The sequence below is a fragment of the Sus scrofa genome, chromosome 1 (genome assembly GCF_000003025.6).
Source record: "Sus scrofa isolate TJ Tabasco breed Duroc chromosome 1, Sscrofa11.1, whole genome shotgun sequence".
Taxonomy (NCBI): Eukaryota; Metazoa; Chordata; class Mammalia; order Artiodactyla; family Suidae; genus Sus; species Sus scrofa.
The window spans coordinates 51,415,311-51,429,273 of NC_010443.5; the positions used below are offsets into that span (position 1 = coordinate 51,415,311).

Consider the following 13,963-nt stretch of genomic DNA (forward strand, 5'->3'; position numbering starts at 1 on the left):
ATATCTACATCCTAGTTAGGTTTTATAATCTCCACATATTAATTTGAACTATTTGAAGGATTAATTCCTTCTGATAGTAGACAGTATAGGACTGGCGTCAGATAAAGTTTACAAATTTTTCTTAGCTACCCTAAACCATTCAGTCTTGAACCCTCTTACTGACACTGTAGTCATAAATTTTCCTAAGCCATGCAAAACTAAGAACACCTTAAAATATTACAGCCACCCAAGCTCCCCGACTCCCTCTATCCCTAAACTCAATTCTCTGGATTTGGAGATATCCAAGTATGTAAATTAAATGGTCCATCCTTGAATGGTGAGATTTCAGGCACTTAGCAGCAGGGTGTGGAAATTACCACAGCTTTATTTGTTGATTTATTTATTCATACCAGGACCCTCCTCTGGCCATGGAAAGGCCAAGGTTCTTGTGGGTCACTGACACCAGGAGAGAATATGCTTCTCCCCCTGGCTCCACCTTTCTCTCTCTCCACTCTGCCTCTGGGTGTATGTCATAGCACTCGCAGTCCATGTCAGCACAGGGCTTGGTGTCTAGCCCCTGCTCTACATCCTTTTATCCTATCTCTCTGGGGACCAAGGTCCCAGACAATTGCCTTGATAGTACTGGCATTGGCCCCTATCCCTTCCTTCAGAAAATCCATCTAAAGACAAGGAACACAAGCGGTCTCTGCTTCCTTTGGTAGAAAGCCCACATAGAGCTGAAATGGAAGTAAAATAAAGGTACAAACAGAATTCTGACCTTTAAAATTCAGCTTCACCTTCTTCTACTTTACACTTAGTAGTCCACAGTGTTTCTAGCCTAATTCAAAGGCTTCTAATTCTCATTATATTTCTTCCTAGGAACAAAGACAATGAAACGTTTTCTTTTTGTAATTAATAGAAATACAGACCTACCTGGTCCTTTGCCTCTTGAAAATGTCTGAAGGCTACAGGAATTTACTGGGAAGAATTTCCTATGGGTTGTACACACACAGAAAACCAGGAAACTCAAATTCTAGGAAGAAAAGCATTGTCTGGGATAGTACAGAGCTTGCAGAGTTATAACGAGTACAATCTCTTCTACTCTAGAAATTAATCTAAGCATTTGTTGTTCCATTCACATTCTCTAGGAATTAAGCTAGATAAACTGTGTGTAGTCAAGCTTGTAGCCTTAACTTTAACATAAGATGTTTGCTGTTTTCCAAGCAATGCCTATGCACAGGCTCGTTTTCTCCCTGCCATGGTATGACGAAGTCTTCACTGTCACTGCCACTACACTCGTGGGACATTAGTTTTGCAGAACTGGAATCTCATCTCCCACTCACTCTCCTATTCTGATATTTTCCTTATTGTAAGCTCTTCTGAAACATCTGTGGAGTTGGGGAGGATGCTGGTTTGACTAAGTAGGAGACAGTTAATGATGAGTCAAAAAAAAATTTGTGTTTTCATTTTAAATTGGGCATAAAAAATGAATAAATAAATAAAAGATCTTCAGAGTAGAAACAACCAGATCCTTTAGGAGAAAACTACTTAGTCACTCATTCATTCATCATATATTCATTCATTTGCTAAATCCTCTTTTAAAATGACACCCACTGACAATACAGGCCAGGGTTCCCAATTAAGGATCTCTCCAGGCTTATCAGAGTTTTAGGTTGTTCTTCCCCACCTCTCCCCTACCCCCACCTGTCTGAGCCCCTCCTCTCCTACTTTGGCTGCAGCCCCGCTAGGGAGGGGGATTCCAGGGAGTCGGGGCATCCAAGCCTCTGGGTGATCAGGGACTTTCCATCCATCCCACTCCTCCCATTTCTCCCAGTCAGCAATTCCCAAGCTGCAGCCCTCAGACCACCTGTTGACCCAGCTCCTCCTCCTCAGGGGCTCCCACCCACCCCTAAGATGCCCCACAAAGAGGATCTCTCATGTGGGAACACTCTCCTATTCTTGTTGAAAAAGAAGATCCTATTTCTAAAGGAACATTAGGTGAATTTAAGATGCATTTCATGGTAATTTTAACTACATGGCAGAATTCAGAATTCAAACCAGACCTTACTTTATTTTTTTAAAATTATAGTTATTCAATTATATCATTATTAAGACATATTTACAAAGTTATGCAATGATACAGAACATTAGCTATCCTGGCAAGCTGAAGAAAAGCCAAGAAAAAATGATATGTATGATATAAATATACATACATGATTTTTTTCTTTCTACTTTTCTGTATTTTACAAGTTTTCTTTACTGTGAATATTTTAATACAAATATTTAGATAATATTGACCCCTTTGAGACACAGGGATTGGAATCTCTCATATCTCAAGTAATGGAGAGAGTACCAGACATTTTTCAAAAACAGTTTTCTATCGAGATAAACCTTTGAAAGGAGAGAAGTTTGCATAAGGCTCTTCCCTGAAGGCTGGGATTCTATCTTGATCACTACTTTGTCTGCTGGAGCAGCCCTAAGGTGCCTTAGGTGATCAACACATACTGGCTGAATGTTTAAAATGTTGACAGGGAGATTCTTTAAAAACATACCTTATTTCCAATTATCCAGCATCTTTCTTTTGAGACGTTTATGAGCTCCCAGCTCTGTAAAAAGTGTCTTTTCTCCCCCTTTAAAAGTGATAAAATAGACAAGAGTTAATAATTGGTTCACATTCAGAGGCGCAGCTACAGTGTGAAGATGTGATTCCCCATCCTGTGGTTCAGGGGAGCTGTTTTAAGACTGGCTGATGCTTTTGATGAGGTGGAGGACTCGGGCCCCGAGCCCTTTTGAGAGATGACCACCGTGCACAGGCCTCTGCCCATCATAGAGCCTATTTTCTCTGTGAAGGAAACTAGTGGTGGTTCACCATACCCCACAGCTCTTCTGAGAAGTGACTGAGAGAGGAACGTCAAAGTACCAGCTACATGTTAGTTATTCTCATTATTACCTTCCGACTAGGATCATGTTCAGGCAGATTCATCACCACAGTGTTTACTAATGGCAAGAAACGACTAATGTCATTTAGGCCTTTAAATGTGCTGTGTGCTCGCTATGTGCACTAGCTCCGTGCTCTCATGTGACCTCACTGGACATCCATTTTCTCAAATTAGAGGGCAAATCAGATTCTCTCTCAAATCCTTCTAGCTATAAAATCCTCTGACTCTAATTCCTTCATTACTTGCATTCGGGAGGTAGGGGTGGGAAATTAAGAGTGGGAGATGGTCAGAAGGATTTTTTAAAAAACTAAACATACACAAATCACAGACTTGCCTTAACTAGTGTGATTTTTCTTAGTACAAAGAAGCACCAATAACCCTGAGTTCACTTCCCACACCCACACATTTTCTAAAATAACAGACTACAGAACAGTTGCGAATATATACACACAGTAGTTAGCAGCTGACTTATGAAGCTTTCTATGGAAGGATCTAATTGTCTCCCATACTGTGTAGCATGGGCCTAGGCGGCAAGTTCGAAGAGAAAAGACACACCTGTAACTTACACCTGTGGCAAACAGTGACAGAAAACTTCTATTCAGACTCCAACCATGCAATGAAGTTACAAGACCGCCACACCATTCTGTACAGAGAATGGGCAACTTCACTTGAAATGGCTTGCTGCATCTCAAAGTCAAAGACACTTTCATCAGTTTTCCTGCCAGTTAATGTTCGACTTACACTGTTCTGGGCTGACAGCAGCTTAGCTGCTCATGTAAAGATTTTCTAGATTTTCAACACAATAATGGTAAATTTATAAGATAAAAACCATACTTCAAAGAACAGTCATTAAAAAACTCATGAAATAATTCCATCCTATTATATTCCCCTAATTAATATGTATCCACAGCAGGTTTGTGCTAAATTTGAACCACAAGGGAGAGCTGATGATGGAAATGCAGTGTAACTAGCCCTAATTTCATTTGTAGATATAAGTATCAAGAACGAAGATAAAGTGCTCAGGTCAATTGAACAGCCACAGAAGCAACAGTGACAAACCACCAACCACTGTTTTGCTCCTCTTGCTTTTAGGGAGGAAAGAGAGTCTGAGAAAGCAGGGGAAAGTTTCATTACTTTCCAGAGACTCAGGTTCCACTTCTGCCTAATTCTAAGAAAACTTGGTGGAGGGGTAATCTAGGACTCCAAACGGGGAACATCTGAGGAACACTGGAGAAAAATAAAAATTTCCACAACTGTAGAAAAGGATGGACAAGTGGGGGAAAACCTGATAAGTGAAAAAAAGAGCAAACAATAAAGAAAAGCTCCCTTTCCCCCTTTCTATTGCCTAAGCGCAATTTATTACTGATTTTTATTAAAAAAAATTATTTTTTTGGTCTTTTTAGGGCCATACCTGCAGCAAATAGAGGTTCCCAAGGTAGGGGTCGAATTGGAGCTGTAGCTGCTGGCCTATGCCACAGCCACGGCCACATGGGATTTGAGCTGCATCTGCGACCTACACCACAGCTCATGACAATGCTGGATCCTTAACCCACTGAGCAAGGCCAGGAATTGAACTTGCATCCTCACAGATGCTAGTCAGATTTGTTTCTGCTGAGCCATGATGAGAATTCCTATTACTGATGTTTAAATGTTTGTTATTTCCAGAATTTAAGTTACTGCAACACAATGATCAAGAAAAAAATTACTTTGTTCTACTGATAGAGATCTAAGTAAACCTGTCAAGATGAGGACCCTCTTTGGGAACTTAAAAACTATTAAAAAATAAATTTCTTCAAATCAATACTTTTATCATTTAGATTAGTTAACATCTTAAAATTTAAGCTGGGTATTTTTCATAAATGTTACTGAACAGTGTACCTCCCTATAAGAAGCAGGAGAAAGAGAGACTTCAAGGGGCCATAAAATGAATTATCAGGAAGTTTAAGGGTAAAACTAACTGTAGACTTCAGATTTTCTGGAAGCATCACAATTTCAATAATTATGTCTCAACATGATTGTAAATCAGTAGAAATACTTTCAGACCTGTGATCTGACCAAGTAAAGTCATTAGAGATGATTTAACAACATCCTCCAAATCCTAAATTCCCAAAAGAATTAATCTTGGCTTTACATTTTATGGAACAGAAGTATCACACTTTCATTTTACCTAAACTATTAGGAGGATTTATATACACAAGAATAGTACTTTAAAGCCACTTAAAAAAAAAAAAAAGTTGATGCATCTGACTTAGTCTTTGAAAACATTCATTAAAAAAAACAAAACAAAAAAAAACACTACTGCATTGGTTGGCATTCCGGAGCCTGAAAGTCCTAACTTTTCTTATTTTTTCTAAAGCGCTTCTTAAAATTGCCTCTGGTATTTTAAAATGTGCTCAGAAGTCTTAGAGCTCCAGCAGTTTTTTTTTTAACTAATAAAATAAACACAGCAATTGAGGACCTGCAGTTCTACTAACAGTCCTGTTTGTATTCTGAGCCCTGTCCACAAAGGCTACAGAGAAAAATACCCAGTATAAACAAATATTACCTAGATACCAGTGGCATCTCAGAGCAGCACAAATGCAAAAGGGAGAAATTTTCCACTCCCACTACCATGCTTAACTCCCTGGCAAACCTCGGGTCAGGCACAAGGGGGTGAAACTGCCTCCGTTTTAGTGAGGGTAGCGGGTGGTATGGATGTGAAGCAAATCAGCAATTCATTTTCTTCATTTGTTCACCCTCAATGCCTCTTTTCTTTCCCCTGGTGTCTCTCTCCTTTCTCTGCATTCCCTACTTTTAGCTGTGCTCTCAACTTCCATCCCCAATGCTACAGGAATGGCAGGGCTGTCCTTCAGTCTCCTTGCTTACCATCAGTCTCTAAACTTTATCTGTACAGCCACAGACACCACGGAGCCAACAATTTTCCAAGTAATCTCCACAGGAGGGCTAAGGGAGGGAATGAAGTGGGCTGGGGTTAAGACTGGGAAAAAATGTCTTCCCTGGTATTAGGAACACCCAAACTCACAGCTGAGAAAGAAGCTGAGCCCTCTGGGAAAAGCAGCTGAAGTCCCAGAAATGCAAGGACGGGTGAGGCCAAGAGGGTGACGCAGCTCAAGAGAATCCTAGGGAGCCAGTACCACCCTCCTCCAGGGCTGATAGGCAGCTGTGGTCCGAGGTGAGGATGTTTCAGTCATGACCATCGCGTCCCAGGACAGAGGAGTGCCTTTCCCAATTTAACCACAGCTGAAAATGGAGAAAGGAGACTGTGTTGCCTTTTGCAACTGGGCCCAATGGAGTCTCTGATCCTTTCCATGTAGACTCATCCTCCCCAAACTCTTGTCCACCTTTTTGTCAGTTTTTAGCACTGTGTCAACGTATCCCCTCTGCCTCAAGGCTACCCTAAATTAAAACTCTGTGCCTTAGTATTCACAACTGTAAAATGATAATGTGACTGCAGTAATGACAGCGTTAAGAGGACTTAATAAACTAACACTTGTGTTAGAAAAATGTTCGGCACGTGATTTAAGAATCTATTAGGACAAAAATAATAAATTATCTGGGAACACATATATCTGGGTTCAAATGACAGAAAGCTCTTCATGATGGCAAAAGAGACTTCAAACAGAAAGGAAGAGCAAATATATTGATTTTGTCACTATGGGTCACCAGTCCAGTAATGTTACTGAGAGAGGTTGCCTAAGGAACCAGGCTTTATCTTAATGTTCTGTATTAAACCAGTTCCGGCCTGGTCCTGAGACACTTACATATCTTGGTAGAACTACATCTGTTGAAACCACAGATTACAAAATGGAAGTGTGAGAGTTCACACTCAATCTAGGATATCCTGTATCTGACCATTCAGAACTGCAGTCATTTGCATTCTTTAGTATTATGTAGATAGTATCATTTAAGAGGCTTCATTATATATTCTAAGAAAATGGCAGAGTTTGAAGTTAAATGTTTAAGGGAAACGGGCTTATTTCATTTTGAAGGTGGGACAATAATGAAATGAAAAGGACAGCTGGAAGTTGCAAAACAAAACAGAAAAAGAAAAAGAAAAAAGACAGGGCAAGATGGAAGGCGGGAAAGACAAAGAGAAAATAAGGTCAGCTTCATGAAATGAGGCGCTCTCCCATGCTTGCGATGTGTGAATAAATAAGTGCCATAATGACTGCAAAACTTATATAAACAGGGAACAAAATGCATTGCAAACATGGAGCTACATATTTGAAAAGTACAAAATTACCTCGTAAACAGAAAAACTCTGGTTATAACTTGAGCTTCCCTACTTAAGACAAAACTGTTTTTTTTAAAGGGGAGTCTCTAAGGTAAATTACTCCAAATTGGCAATTCCGTATTTTAATTTTTCTATAAACATGCAGTGTAGCTACTTTTCCATGATCACTAGAAATACTAATTCAGAAACCTGTAAGACAGTTAACAATGTTAAAATTTTCCATAGATTGATTTCATAAGTTTAATACCCAGAAATACTAACCTTTCAGCAGATGTTCTCTAGGTGATGGTAATAAAATATTAAGCTTTAAGAAAGAAATATATTTGATTTTTTAACAAATATATAATTTATAGTGAAAGAAAATACCACTCAGAGCAATTCAAGGAATATAGTTTGCTAAAAAATAAATTCCTTGGATCTTTGTCTATAGAAAGTCATCGAGCACTGATAGTTTTAATCTACACAAATGGACTTGTTTTTCAAAGTTTATTATGCTAAAATATATACTGCTGTAGTGTTGAGCTTCTCTAAATTTTAGCATCAAACCTTGAAGACTTCTAACTTCTGCCAGAAGGAAAGCATGCCTCAACTAAGCAAGAAATTTCCATTACTCCTAAATTAAGAAGACACACCCCATACAACTAATGGCAGGAAAACATTTCAATTCAAACTTCTGACACTATCCAGCCTGAAGCAAAATTAAAAAAAAAATACAAAAATAAAACACAACTCTCATTTTTAGGAAAGAAACTCTTGCTAAATAAGTAGCAATTATGCTGAAGAATTTATATGCTAAGCACGACTGAATGTAAAAACACCAGAGCAGTCAACCATAGCCTTAGCACTTTGAGTCTGATTAACAGAATGAACTTCCAAAGGTCAATTAAATGTCAACACACTTTAAAGGGATATTCTTCTTAAGTCTGGTCAGGGTATAATAACACCTCACAACTTTGGGGTACCCTTCTTAAATCCAGAGTAATATGAATGGGATATATCACATACAACGCAGACTTGCATGCCAGCAATCAGATTACTATAGAAAGTCATCTAGCATCTGTCTGAGAGTTTTGACTATGTTAATGTTTTCCAAGTCATGAAATGATTACAAAGAAAACAACTGTATTTGTTATACAGCACTAGCCAAAGACAACAAAATGCAAAGTAAATCACACATGTTAGGTACACACAATAGCTGATCTTACGTATTCCATCAGAGGCAGTCATTCACAGAGATAACCCTTTATTGGCCCTAACACACCTTCTTGCTAATACACAGCCCCCTAGCCTTCCTCAAATGCTTGTGGTTAAAAACCTTACCCAAAACGGTACATGGCATTCCCAAGGTACCCAGTTTATTATTTAGAAATCTGTGGGACAGAACAAGCCCTGAAGGCCCCCAGTGCCCATTCCTGACATTTTCATCCAGGGACTCAGGAAGAGCCCTAATCCTATCCCACGGAAGGAAGGCCAAGTTGTCCTAGACCTTCAGAATGAGGAAAAATCGCCAGCATCATCTTGCCCAACTCTCTCCACATTCACAGCTCAGGACACGTGGAACCACAAAGGCAGAGCAACCTGGCTTGGCTCCTTGGCTCCCAACTAGAGGGCAACTTGCTCCCAACTAGAGGTGGAAGGTGAAAATGAGTAGATTCTGGATGGTTTAAGGGGAGGCATCACTAGAAGGAAACAGTATGTGCTGGTGGCTGAGGCTGCCGTGTTCCAGGGGCCATGGGGAAAAAGTGTCTAGAGCAGGACTGGGACTCGGATTTTCAGAGCAGGGAGGAGGGACAGATCAAAGGAATTTTAGAAAACTGATACAAGGACAGCTAGGGCGAACCTAACGATACAAGAGAGAATGGATGTGGGGTGAAGGAAAGATTCTAGCTGCCTCACAGGGGCTTAGTAATATTAATACCTTACAGGCCTGTTGCAAGGAACTAGTGAGCTGATGCAAGGAAAAGCACTTTGAAAAGTCTAAAGGCTCTAGAAAATAAAGATGCTTTTGAAAGACTGGGGCAGAGGGGTAGTGGGGAGCAGGAGATGCTCTAATCATGGGCTCCGTGTCTTGAGGACAGATAATTTTCTGAAAAGGCAAATTTAGAGTTGAATTCTGGATCTATTCTAATGGGGTCAGAGATAGAAATCTTCAATAATCCCAAAAGCCAGATCCCATGGGGTGAGACAGCTGTACCCCTTAAGTCCCTGTAGGTTGAGGATATTCCTGGTACCCAAAGCCAAATCCAGGGTTACAATGTGGAGGCAGACCACATAATCCAAGTTTCTCCCTGAGTCAAAAAAGTATCTAAAGTGCCAAAGAAAGTGGTACAAAAAGGGAGAAGAGGAGGGGACACAGCACCTGAGTCAGCCAGGATGTAAGCAGGCGCTGCAGCTGCACCTGCTCCCCCCACTCCACAGTGAGCTTCCCTGTGTCCACTTCTCTGCTCTGCCTTCCTCTCTGTCCCTCTTCTACAGCAACTCTCCAGGGGTAAAAAAGGAATTTTGAAAAGTTACTGTAATAAATTAAAAACAACACATATGGAGGATATACTGAGGGACAGTTATTAGCTGTCACTAATTTGTACCTTACATAATTTATAATCTTACATAATTCCCCAAACAACTCCCCAGGAGGCAGGTACCATTATCCTCATTTTTCAAGTAAGGAAACCAGAGCTTAGAGGGTCACCTAGGCAGTAAATGGCAAAGCCAGAATTTGAATCAGATGTGGTGGAGACCTCAGCCTGTGCTTTGAATCTTTCTCCTGAACTCTCCTCTTTTTTCCTCAATAAACATGAAAATCCTCACATGTGTCAGCGATTTTTTTTTTTTTTGTCTTTTTGTCTTTTTGCCTTTTCTAGGGGCGCTCCCGCGGCATATGGAGGTTCCCAGGCTAGGGGTCTAATCGGAGCTGTAGCCACCGGCCTGCACCAGAGCTACAGCAACTCAGGATCCAAGCCGCATCTGCGACCCACACCACAGCTCACGGCAACGCCGGATCCTTAACCCACTGATCAAGGCCAGGAATTGAACCTGCAACCTCCTGGTTCCCAGTCGGATTCGTTAATCACTGCGTCATGACGGGCACTCCAATGTCAGCAATTTTAAGGATAGACATGTTCTAGGAGCCCTTACATGGGGCTGTACATCAAAGTTCTAATAAGAGGGCAAGGGCCTGGGTTCAGCCACACATTTCTCTGGCAATTACCAGCCTTGGGACTAAAATCTTCCAATGTAGGTGCTGCACTGTGTCCAGCAGACAGCTTTCCATTCAGCATTCTTGCTCTGTGCTCTCCCAGGCCTCCTGTCCCTTGGGGTCCTTTCCCAATTATCTGGTTGAAACCTTATCTGGACAGTTGAAGAGGAGGCCGCTAGGACTGGGCCTCCGCAGATCACACAGGCTGGGAGGGGACGGATCCCATAGCGGGAGGGGTCTCAGGCCTTGTGCCCCAAGGCAATCCTAACTCTACTAGTAGGTGGGTTCCGGGTTTGCCTGTACAGCAGCCGACAGGGTTGGGGTGGGGGGTCTCAGTTGCCACCCCCCATGCCCACAGGGCCCCACTAAGAGATGAACGGGAAGTGAGCAGAGCAGTAAGCATGTGGGGAGGAAAGCAACAGCTGCCCCTTAAACTTTGGCAAGAAAACTTGAATTCTCAAAACTTGGTGTGATAAACTCTCATTCTGGGAGGTTCCAGTTAAGAGTAGATTCCAGGTTCTGCTCACAGACATTCTGATTCTTCAAGGGTTGGAAAGTGCCTGGAGTCTGAAGTTTTGCAAGAACTACAGAAGATTTGGATACAGGGCCCTGACCTTCTGCAGGGCTGCTCAACCAGCAAATCGGCTCTGAGAAGAACACACATTCTACAAAGACAGCTTGTTGTTCACATAGCAATGCTAGGTTCTGAGTTGAGTTGTCACTTTTAAATAAGGACACTAGGCTTTCCAGAAGCTTCCAGGCTCACAAATGTTGGGGACTTAGTTTTCTGATGTCACCAAATAAACTATTACACGGGCCTTTCAGGAAAAACAGAGTATCTCACACATGAGGCAGTTTACACAGGACCTCTCCCCACACACAGCACTTGTCTGGAATGAAGATTTTCTTGGCAAGATGCTATTGCCAGTGCTTACTTTCTACCTGGTGTAAGATCGGAGATGATTTTCTCACTGCAAATTCAGGCGATTTCGAAAGGTACACTTTTCTCCATGCAACTGAACTGCACTGAAAGGTTTATCCCATACTATTTAAAAAATGAGTTGCACAGACAGTGAAATATTAAGGATACGACTAGGCCATTTAATTAGACATTCTTTCACAATGCAAGCAACTACTGATTTTTTAAGAAACAGTCCTTTTCAAAGTTTGTGTTCTTCAAAGAAAGCTAGGTCATAAAATGTATTATGTTAAATCAATATTGCTATCTTTCTCCTAGAAACTCTATCTGTGTTCTTTGTCTCTTTTCCAAATCTGTATCCCTATTTTAAGCTACAAACTTTCAGGCTAGATACTGAAATTAAGCTCAGTTTTTCTGCCAAATCTTTCTTTGATATTTTCTTTCTTTCCTCTAAAGCAGGATAATAATTTTCTTTAAGGATGGGCAAGAAGAATTTTTATTTTTATTTGAATGCCCGGTATATTATTCAGCAAATATTTGTTGAGTATCTATACTTATGCATTTATATTTTTTAAAAAGTCATTTTTTTGTTGTTATAAGCTCCATGAGCAGAAAAAAAATGCCCAATGGAGCGCCTGACATCTAGAAGGCACTGCTTTATCATTGAGAAAATAACTTCTCCTGTCTTCAGTACTGACAAATCTACATTTCACAGTTGAGAGAATTTTGGTTGGGGACAAGGTTTGATTTCACTTTGCATGGAAAATATGCAGGTTATCAAGATAACCAAAAGTTCACACTCCACTGTATTGCAAAACTTGTGAAAACATTGTTTCAATACCATTGCCCGACCAAACCTTTAACATTAATAATTTATCAAAATTATACATGCCACTGACACATCCCAACAAAGAAGATTATGTAAGTGAGCCGTTTTGGCGTCAGTGATACTGAACACAGCAGCTATTTTCAATCCTTCATTAAAATTAGATCAAGATGTACTTGCATTGTGTCACCGTTCCTGTAAGGAAGATTTACATTCGTTTAAGATTTACTTTGGTCCTAAATCTCTTTCCCACTGCCCCCAGACAAAAGTTTTCAGTGGAAGGAAGCAACACAGAAACACAACAACAAAAAACAGCTGCCCTGTTTACTCCATCTTATGTATAAGCAAAGCCCCGTTCTCTCCACCCCAAACCGCATCCAAAACATGAAGGAATTGCTGGGGACACCTGCCACTTCACCCTCTGGCTTGGTTCTCTGTCCCGGGCCTGGTCCCTACAACTTCGAATGGGGCGGTAAAGCGGACGGTCCTGGGAAGCACTTTAAAAAAGAGTGATGGACAGTTGATTTTTCACCAAAAGCAACCTTCGAATGCTTATGTCCAAGAACGTGACCCGCAAGTTACTTCTGACAGGCTGGAGGGTGGGCGCGGGCGCTCGAAAGCGTACCCTGGCCAGCGCCCCTGAGTGCGCGCGCCGCAGAGGCCCGGGAAAGTCCCCAGGCAGGCGCGCTCCAGGGGCGGGAGGACGCGGGGCCCGAGCTCCAACCCTCGCAGGGCGGCTACGAACCCCCGCCCCCACCCCCAGTTCCCACGGACTTGCGTGCGCCAGCACGCTCCCCACGCCGCTTGCAACTCACCGCGGCCCCGGGCCTCCCCGCGGCGGACGCGCCGCCAACTTTTCCCGGCTCCCGGTGCCCGCTCGGCGGCCGACGGCCCTCCGGCCGGGAGGTGCGCGAGCGGGCCGGGGCCGTATGGTCTCCGCGGCCTTGGAGCGGCCGGCGGGCGCGGCCGAAGGCGCCGTCCCGCGTCTGCCGCCCTCGCGCGCTCTTTGTGTCCCGCGCCGCCCGCCGCCCCCGACAGCTGGCCGGCCCGCGGCGCCCGTGCGCGGCCCCGCCGGCGGAGCGGCCGGCGCAGGATGCAGAGGAGGGCGCTGGCGGAAGCTGTCTCGGAGTGGCCGTTCTGCGGACGCAGAGACTGCCCGGGACACGGTAGCCCCAACCGGCGCGCCTCGGCTTCAGGACCTCGCGCCGCCCGCAGGCCGGGTCGGCCCGGCGCCCGCTCCGCCGCCCGCGCGCCCGGTCGGCACCCAGCCCGCCCCGCCCCTGCCGCTCCCTCCAATGAGCTCGGCCAGCAGGGCCCAGCTCCGCCCAATCCGGTGCCCGGGTAGGGCGGCCCTAGGGCAGCCAATCCGAGGCTACTCCGGCAACACACCCGCCCCGATGCCCGCGACCCGGGCGCTCTGAGCTCCGCACCCGGACGCGACCCGGCGGCTGGAGCGAGCCGCTGTGCCTCCGAGTGCAGGTCTGTCGGGGGAGGTCGGCTCTCGCCACACTATGTTAAAACGCGAGGCCAAAGTGGAAACGCTGGACGCCCAGCTTCTGAAGGTCATCCGAACCCCTTCTGTGAACTTAAAACTGCTTTTCTGTGAAAGTTCACCTGTAAAAGGGAGCGGCATCAGCACGATGTAGCCTGCGGGCTGCTCTTGTCAGACCTCTCCTTTTCCCTGGGGCTTTCCTCTGAAATGTCCCCCGGGCAGCTCTCAAGGTGCTTCTTGCTTGCTGGGTACTTGTGTTCTTAATCAAATCACCAGGACGCCAGGGATCTGAAAAGGAGGCTAGTTTCCATCCTGTTCCAAAACGCAGGCGATCTTGGCAGCGCCAGCTTTTTAATTTTGCTGAAAGAAAATAGCATT

At 43.6% G+C, this 13,963-nt stretch overlaps 1 protein-coding gene across 1 annotated transcript in view; it reads right to left on the bottom strand.

The window, feature by feature from the left end:
• LOC102157778 (collagen alpha-1(I) chain-like) overlaps positions 1–13,726 on the bottom strand; it is a 59,567-nt gene extending 45,841 nt beyond the window's left edge. The window contains exons 1-4 of the mRNA XM_021084513.1: positions 13,502–13,726; positions 12,909–13,445; positions 2,532–2,609; positions 913–1,012 (exon numbers count right to left, since the gene is read on the bottom strand). Coding sequence (XP_020940172.1) covers positions 913–1,012; positions 2,532–2,609; positions 12,909–13,445; positions 13,502–13,726 — 940 coding nt within the window. The remainder of the gene's footprint in view (positions 1–912; positions 1,013–2,531; positions 2,610–12,908; positions 13,446–13,501) is intronic.